This window comes from Rattus rattus, chromosome 2 (genome assembly GCF_011064425.1).
Source record: "Rattus rattus isolate New Zealand chromosome 2, Rrattus_CSIRO_v1, whole genome shotgun sequence".
NCBI lineage: Eukaryota > Metazoa > Chordata > Mammalia > Rodentia > Muridae > Rattus > Rattus rattus.
The window spans coordinates 171,732,131-171,741,076 of record NC_046155.1 but is presented as its reverse complement, the minus strand read 5'-3'; the positions used below and the strand labels follow the sequence as shown (position 1 = coordinate 171,741,076).

Here is an 8,946-nt window from a genome sequence, read left to right as displayed (position 1 = left end):
TCCAAGTGGAATCAGGAGAGTCAGAAGTCAGGGGGTTCGGGGGCTGCTCCTCCCTTGGTCTATGCAGGAGGAGGACAGACATCTGACTCGGGAGCAGAAAGGGGGCTTGAGGAAGGCAGGGGGGCCAAGGCCGACCCTCCCCGGACCATCTTACTTTATAGGTGGGCCATTCATTCTTGCAAAAGATGGTTAGTTCGCAGGCTTGAATACCCAGACCCAAGTCTTCTGAGACTCCCCAAAAGTCCTTAAAATGGTTCAGGACCAAGCCCAGTGGGGTGATTTGTGCCAGTCCCATCCTAGGAATCAAAGAACATTTTGTACGAGAGGACAGGAAGTACAAACAGAATACACACAGACATTCCGGGAAAACAAACACAAACCAAAAGTCGCCTCAGACAGTCTTCCTTCCCTGTGTGTGGGAATGCAGATGAGAACTAGAAGCTCCCCAGCTTCCAGTAGGGGGTCTGGAGCATCCTGTGCTCCCTGTCTGGGTGACAGAGGGGACAGAAGAGCACTGCCTGCCAGGGACACACCATGAATCCGAGTCCTTCTTTACCGCCTCTTGTTCCCTCTCCTCTTGTGTCCAGGACCCCAGATGGTACACAGTAGCACATAACAGGTACTCAACAGTTGCTAGGTGACTGAACAGATGTATAGTCGTGGGGCTCTTCCCTGCTGTGTGTGTGTGGGGGGGGAGACAGGAGAGAGAGAGAGGGAGAGGGAGAGGGAGACAGACAGACAGACAGACAGGAGTGCAAGTGATTAAGAGACCAGGAGAGGAGGTTGGATCCCCTGGAGCTGGACTTACAGTCAGCCCTGAGTGCCTGCTGTGGGAGCTGGGAGCAGCCCTAGGCCCCCTGCAAGTGCAGACAGTGCCCTTGAGCACTGAGCCGCCTCTCCAGCCCCTCTTCCTGTTATCTTCCCCACAGCCTTCCACCTGCATTTTGCTTTCTCTCCTTTCAGTGGTCTCCCAGCATGTATTCTGGCCCTGTGTAACCAAAGCTCAGACCTGACTTAGCCTTTTCTGAGGGTCATCCTCAATGCTAGTGATATTCTTACACTGTCGCTGTCTTCAGACACACCAGAAGAGGGCATCGGATCCCATTACAGATGGTTGTGAGCCACCATGTGGTTGCTGGGATTTGAGCTCAGGACCTCTGGGAGAGCAGTCAGTGCTCTTAAACCCGCCCCTACTAGTAATGTTCTTTAGTCATTTATCAGACCCTTACAGTGAACTGCAATTGCCTCACTGTTGCTGACAGCATGTGCTGCACTTATTCCAGATGATTCCACCATCAAAACCCTTACCTTGTTACACCTGAACATGCTGAACATGTATGGTCTACTATGCTCCCATGGGGACTCTATAGAACTGTGAGAGAGAAGAACCTCAAGGAACCTTAGTTTTAATATTACAAAGCAGAACTTGGGGCATGCCTCAGTGGTAGAGCCCCTGCCTAGAATCCCCCAGTGAGGGGCTGGGGGAGTGGCTCAGTGGTAGAGCCCCTGCCTAGAATCCCCCAGTGAGGGGCTGGGGGTGTGGCTCAGTGGTAGAGCCCCTGCCTAGAATCCCCCAGTGAGGGGCTGGGGGTGTGGCTCAGTGGTAGAGCCCCTGCCTAGACTCACCCAGTGAGGGGCTGGGGGTGTGGCTCAGTGGTAGAGCCCCTGCCTAGACTCCCCCAGTGAGGGGCTGGGGGTGTGGCTCAGTGGTAGAGCCCCTGCCTAGAATCCCCTAGTGAGGGGCTGGGGGCGTGGCTCAGTGGTAGAGCCCCTGCCTAGAATTCCCCAGTGAGGGGCTGGGGGCGTGGCTCAGTGGTAGAGCCCCTGCCTAGACTCCCCCAGTGAGGGGCTGTGTCATAGGGCAGTGGTAAAGTGCTCACCTTCCAAACACAGGCCCTGAGTTCCATCTGTAGCACAACAACAACAAAAATAAATAAATAAATAAATAAATAAATAAATAAATGTGTGTGTGTGTGTGTGTGTGTGTGTGTGTGTGTGTGTATTTACTTTTGAGCAAACAGATTTACTGAAGAGAAGTAAGAAAGAACGTGAGAGGCTCCAAGGGAGGAACACCCAAAACCATTTAAAGTGAAAGCAGAGAACAAGGCTGTCTGCCCTGATTTCCCTAGTGTAGGAGGCATGGGAACGGGAATCTGGTTGGGACAGAAGCCCCGTGAAAACTCTCCGCAAGCCCTGAATGAATGTGACCCTCTGCCCCCAGAGTCGCTTCTCTCCAGAGCAGAACTGCTATGGTCACCCATGCAAACCACACTACAGACAGGAGCTGACCTGAGGGCATAGTAGTGACACACACGACACAATGTGCCAGGCACCCAAGGGCCGAGACCCAGTTCATTCTGATCAACTCTGGGGGTCAAAAACCTTGTTACCACCTCCATACTGCAGTCAGACAAATGGGCACAGAGAGGTTCAGTCGTCAATGTGGGCTCGCACAGCAGAAAATGGCTGGAGATCCGATGCAGGCACCCTGGCTCTGATTCTGACTCTGGACAGAGAGCACTACTGCCTGCTGTTTCTTGGGTAGCAACTTCCAGTCGCCAAGCATTTTCCTCACCTGTGAAATGGGCATCAACACACTTAGCCTCCTGTCCTGCCCCGTGGGGCTGGGCATCTTCAGACTGGGACCCGGGGGGTCTGCAGTCAGGTGCGGTGGCCGTGTACACCTGTACCTTCCGTACTTGGAATGTGGAGACAAGAGGATCAGGAGTTGATCTTTGGCTAAGTAGTGAGTTCAAAGTCATCCTAAGCTACATGCGATGCTTACACAGGAACACATTGTTAAAGGGCACCTTTGCCAGCCCCAGCTGGAGGAAGGAAGTTTGTGTCAAAGCCCTGGGCCCCTCACCTATGCAAGTTCCTGGTAGGTTACACAATGCCCCCACTGAGATCCAAGCCTTGGAAATTCCAGAAAACCTCTGGATGCTCCAGTCCTTTGTGCCCTTCCTCACTAGAGCCTGTCTCCCCACCTACCCCACACTCAGCAAAGCCTACATCACTGTAGCCCACCCTTGTTAACACAGGAAGCTGAGTCTGGGGTACTCTGAGACGAGGGCTGGAACGTCCCGCCCAGATGTGAAGCAAGCCCTTCCTCTGCACCCCCACCCTCCCCAGAAGATAAAGTGCACGGGGCCAGGGCCTGACTCATACACAGCCCTGACAGCCGTGTGCGGCACGTCCAGCATGTTGTTTGCCTGGGCTCTCTTCCCTGCCCTCCTGGGCCTGGCAGACTCCTGCTGTTTCGTCGTGCCCCGCAGTGAGTGGAAGGCCCTGCCATCCGAGTGCTCCAAGGGCCTGAGGAAACCAGTCCGCTACGTGGTGATCTCACACACAGCCGGCAGCTTCTGCAGCAGCCCGGACTCCTGTGAACAGCAGGCCCGCAATGTGCAGCTTTACCAAATGAAACAGCTGGGCTGGTGTGATGTAGCCTACAAGTGAGTACGGAGTGGGCTGAAGGAGGTCGACCACACCGCCTTTGGGTGCTGAGGCTTTCTCCCCTCTAAGAGGGGACAGGCTTTGCTTCACACACAAGGTGTCTGTCCCCTGCTATACTTTTATATATATCTGTCCTAAAGGTCCGAGCCTTTCCGGGACAACACCAGGGCAACTGAGCCTTGTAACAAGTCCTAGCGTCAGTGGGCATAGTGCTGCCAGGGACAGATGCTCAGGGCCCAGCTTCCTCTTCCACAAAGGCCAGTGGTATTATGGCCCCTAATACCAAATACCCAGGAAACTGGCTAGCACGTGGCAGGAGCCCCAAATCTATGGGGCTGGGGGTGGGGTTGGCAGGGACCCAGAAGTCAGGGTGAGGATTGAGGTCAGACAGTATCCACAGAAGATTCTGGGTGAGGGACAGACACAGATTGACCCAGGTGTTAAGAGGCTCCCACCGGGGGTTGGGGATTTAGCTCAGCGGTAGAGCGCTTGCCTAGCGAGCGCAAGGCCCTGGGTTCGGCCCCCAGCTCCGAAAAAAAAAAAAAAAAAAAGAGGCTCCCACTGTCTGGCCACAAAGGAGCTGGGGTCTGCTTCAATGGACACTGAGGAACACAGCCATCTGTCACACTTGCTCCAGTGTCACAGGCCGGGCTGTCATGCCTGGGCCTGTTTCCAAAAGGAATATTTGAACCCTGTGACTTCTAAGGCTGAGCTAAGAGCCAAATCGCCTGCAGAATTTACTGGAAATGCTGGTTCCAGTTCATAAGCCCACCCTGCCAACGCCAGAGAGCCGGAAGCCTGAAAGGGGTCTTCAGGCCACTCCACCCAAGATTTTATCATCCTAAGGCTCCAACATCACAGTTCCTTCCTAGGACTGAAGTGGGGTGTAGGGAAGCCTGAACTGGGGCCACAGCCTTGAGCCTCTTTCCTTGCCTATGTTTAGTTTGCTTTCTTCCTTCCTTCCTTCCTTCCTTCCTTCCTTCCTTCCTTCCTTCCTTCCTTCCATCCATCCATCTGTGTGTATGTGTGTGTGTGTGTGTGTGTGTGTGTGTGTGTATGTTTCTGTGTATGTGGGTGTGTGTACACCACAGTGAAATGTCTGTACATCACGTGTGTGCAAGAGCCCTAGAGGTCAGAAGAGGGTGCTGGATCCCCTTGACGTTGAGTTACAAGTTGTGAGCCACCATGTGGGTCCTGGGAATCAAACCCAGGTCCTCTGCAAGAGCAGTAAGCACCCTTAACCACTGAGCCATCTCTCCAGCTCTTGACTATGCCTACCTTATGATGGTGGCTGAGGTTGGCAGGCATCCCTGTAAAGTCCAGTGTCTCCACCCAAGGCCAGGTGGTGTGAATGTTAGGGCATCATAATGCACAGGGGATAAGGAGTCAGCCGATGGCTTCCCTGCTGATGGACCTGGTATCTCACTAAAGTGACAGGGCTTTTGTCCCTGTGCTGAAGACAGGCTTGCTTCACATATACTGAAGTGTCCACTAGTCTTCCAGAGAGAATCTTTCATAAAAGCCAATGGCCTGCCAAGACACCAGGCTTCTTAAGTCTAGCTCTGGGTGCCCATGTCCCCATCTTGATCCAGTCTCCTGCAAGGCAGGCCTGAGCTGGCTTCCTAAGAGGCAGCCAGGGGCTTGGGTTCCAAGTTCCAGCATCCTCTGCCTCATCAGCACCTCAGAGGTTGAATCTTCTATCGCCCAACCCAGGCTGCTGATCTAGTTCCAAGGTGCCCCATGTGGGAGCGGCTCTCAGTTGAGATTTGGCGAGTGAGTGGATTCACAGTTCTGCCACCGGGCCAGCACTGGAGATGCAGCCTCCACCCTTGAGTCCACAATCACGCTTGGGAGGACCCCAGAGCCAAGGCGGGCTGGACCAAAGCAAGCGTCCTTGGACACGCACTCCACACTCGTTTACTTGGCTGGGGGCAGGCACATGGCACAATGTCTGTGTGGAGGTCAGGACAACCTGCAGGAATCAGCCAGTTCACTCCTGTTGGAAGGCTGGACCCACTGGGGGCCTGCCCCAACCTTACGGGAACTGTGGGAACTGTACGGGAAGGGACACAGCATCGGATGAAGACTGAAGCCTTGATCCCTGGCCTTGTAATCTTATTATCTGTGCTGTAACAAGCGCTGGTTTCTTTCCTCTCTGGCTCAAGGACCTCTTGCTGGCAAAAGGTCTGGGACTCATTAATTCTTCATGTACAGAGAGAAACGAAAGAATTAAAGTCCTTTACACAGGCAAATACACACACACGCACACACACTCTGGTGGTCAGGCCCAACCACCTGTCTCGATCAACTCCATAGGTATTTCGGCATGCCTACCTACATTCACTTACAGCTACACACGTACATACAGACAAACAGACATATACATTTGGTAGAAGAGGCTGAGCCCCAAATGCCATGCACATACATTTAGATTGAGGGAGGGAGGGAGGATGGATGGATGGATGGATGGATGGATGGATGGATGGATGGATGGATGGATGGGTGGGTGGGTGGGTGGATGGATGGATGAGTGGGTGGGTGGATGGATGGATGGATGGGTGGGTGGGTGGGTGGATGGATGGGTGGGTGGGTGGGTGGGTGGATGGATGGGTGGGTGGGTGGGTGGGTGGGTGGGTGGGTGGGTGGGTGGATGGATGGATGGATGGGTGGATGGATGGCCCAGAGTTTCCCAAGCCACACTTTATTTCTTTTCTCTGACCTTTTTAATAGACAAAAGTTCTTAGAAACTTACCTCATAGATAACATGTTACACAAAAAGGGAGTTACAGAAGGATGCTGACAGTAAGTTCAAGGCAGTGTTTCATTCTGTAAGTTCAAAGCAACCATTTTACAAGGCCTTGCTTTACCACAGTGTTCACCTGTGGCTTCATCCTTGGATCTGACCTAGAATGAATGTCCTCTTTGTCACACATTTGTGCCAAGCCTGCTTCTCTCTTTAGTGTAACTGAAAGCTCACTGTATTCCCCATTATGCAGCCTTTACTTACTATTGTATGAGGAGGGCACATTCTACTCTTGATTCTAATTTTATTATCTTTCTGGCAAACCAACTAAAACCATTTCTAACACTTTCTTCCTAAAATTATTTGAATCAAATCAGAAATTCTATAAAATCAGCAATTCACCTAAACAGCATTAATTCATGACAGTTCATCCTTATGTTGATCTGCGGGGCATTTGCTCAGTAGGGGGGGCTGATGCCCAGGAGTCCTCAGGCCATGTAATAGTGACAGGACAGGCGTCTCGGCTGCAAAGCAATCCTGAGATGAAGGATTGGGACCTTGCCTCTCAGAGCTCACCCATCGCAGACCATGCAAAAACCGTGGGTCACCTCCAGGAAAGTCACCTGCTAGCCTCAGCCTCTCCTAGATGGCTCCTGACGGGTCCCAGAGACAGAACTCAGCTGTCAAGTTTAGTACAGGGCCTTTACTGGATGAGCCCTCTCACTGGCACAAGGACAGATTTCTGAGGGGCAGAAGCCCTCTGAGCCTGTGGCTTTGTGCAAGTAAGTGGCTTTCTGGTCCCTAATTGTCAGTTTGGCCTGTGGGAAGGCAGCAGTGCCAACCTCAGGGGGCTGATGTGGGGTGGGGTGAGTGCACAGGCATGGGGAGGCAGGGGGAGACAGTAAATCCCAACCTTCCCCACAGGCGACGGTTTGCTGTGTGGTTAATGATGTGATTTCTATGACCGTGGACCCTCTAACTCCATGTAAAATGGGGGTGGGGAGCTCACCAGCTGCTACAAAGATTCCTGCAAAGGAACAGCAGTGCAATAAATGGGTGTGGTTGCCGTAATACTGTAGATGAGTGAGGGATGCTGAGGCCCCTCCTACCCTTATCAAGCTCCACCCCTTCTTCACAGCTTCCTCATTGGAGAGGATGGACATGTCTACGAAGGCCGAGGCTGGACCATCAAGGGTGACCACACAGGGCCCATCTGGAATCCCATGTCTATTGGCATCACCTTCATGGGCGACTACTCACGTAAGTACTCAAGGCCCTGGGCTGGGGACGGTGTGGGGAGTAAAGGCGCCTACAGGCTCGGCCACCTATGCTCATGATCTCTGGTCAGAGAGTTCAAGTCCTGTACCTCATTTTTCTCTTTGGATACTGTGGTCATTTAGACCCTATGCTGGGAGTAGCTGACCTGCACTAAATTGGGGGGAGGGGGGAGCCAAAAACAGCAGTATACAGGTGTAACACCAGTAGTCCTCAGGGGGAAACAAAAGGATTGTGAGCTTAAGACCCTGTCTCAATAAAATAAAACACAGTAGTACCCGCAGCTCAGTTGCTGCATACTTGCCTAGCATGCACAAGGCCCCAGATCCAAAGAGCATGGTGCAGACCTTGATCTCAGGCCCTGGCAGCCGGTAGCGAGATCAGTTCAAGCTGATCCCCTTCTGCGACACAAGAGTTCCAGGCCAGCCTGGGCGAGAGGCCCTGCCTCAAATCAACCTGTTAATTCCTTAGGAACCTAAGACATGTTTCACAGGTGACAGCTAATTGTGTGGACAAGACCCAGCCGCCTAGGAGCAGAGGAGGGCCAGGGCCAAGTGACAATCGTAACAGGCAATGCTTGCTAAGGGGCCCCTGTGCTAGGCTCCCTTTTGTGGTTTATTGAGTTAACTATTTATCTTCCACAGCCATATGGGTAGATGCCTGATTTTCTCCTCATGGATGAGGAAGCTGAGACAGAGGGCAGTTTACTCACACCACCTCTACCCTTCAAAAAAGCCCATCTAACTTTCTACATCTCGCCCCTCCCCTTGCAGACCGGGCACCTGCAAAGCGGGCTCTCCGTGCTGCCCTAAATCTTCTGAAATGTGGGGTGTCTGAGGGCTTCCTGAGGTCCAACTATGAGGTCAAAGGACACCGGGATGTGCAAAGCACTCTGTCTCCAGGTGACCAGCTCTACGAGATCATCCAAAGCTGGGACCACTACCGAGAGTGAGACCTTGAGACCTTGTGGAGTTCCCACCCTGAAATCCCTCCTACCACCTGCTCCTTCCCAGTGACCCCAATAAAGACGCAGCCCCAACCATGCTCCAGAGAAGCTTGGCCACCCCTTCATTACCTCTCCACACATCTCTAGTCATTCCTCCTGCTCACACCGAGCCATCCTCACTGGTGCAGAAAACCCAACTGCTCAGTGCTGATCTAAGACCCCAGAGGGCCTGGCTCTGAATCAACATCACAGCTTTGAACCTAGCAGTCTCGGGTGAGAGCCCAAGAATCAATACAAGGCAGGTGCCAACGTCACCCACAGAAGCTCAAAAGAACCAGACAACGTGGGCCATGCTGCAAGACGCCCCCGCTCCCTCCCGCCACGCAGCCAGGCACATCTAACCCTGCTTGAACTCCTCTGGAGACACGGCTCACCACTGCCCTCCTGCCTCCAGGTCAGTCAGGCCAAATACACCTCACCTTCGGGCCCAATTGTCAACCCCATCCTCACTTCTGCCCACTCCAGGCCT

General features: G+C 53.1%; 1 protein-coding gene across 1 annotated transcript; it reads left to right on the top strand.

Annotated features, from left to right (window-relative positions):
* Positions 1-2,389: 2,389 nt before the first annotated feature.
* On the top strand, positions 2,390-8,525 carry Pglyrp1 (peptidoglycan recognition protein 1). The gene is made up of 3 exons (XM_032894340.1): positions 2,390-3,452; positions 7,335-7,456; positions 8,245-8,525. The coding sequence occupies exons 1-3, from the start codon at positions 3,202-3,204 to the stop codon at positions 8,421-8,423; spliced, it is 552 nt and encodes a 183-aa protein (XP_032750231.1). The 5' UTR covers positions 2,390-3,201; the 3' UTR covers positions 8,424-8,525.
* Positions 8,526-8,946: the final 421 nt, after the last annotated feature.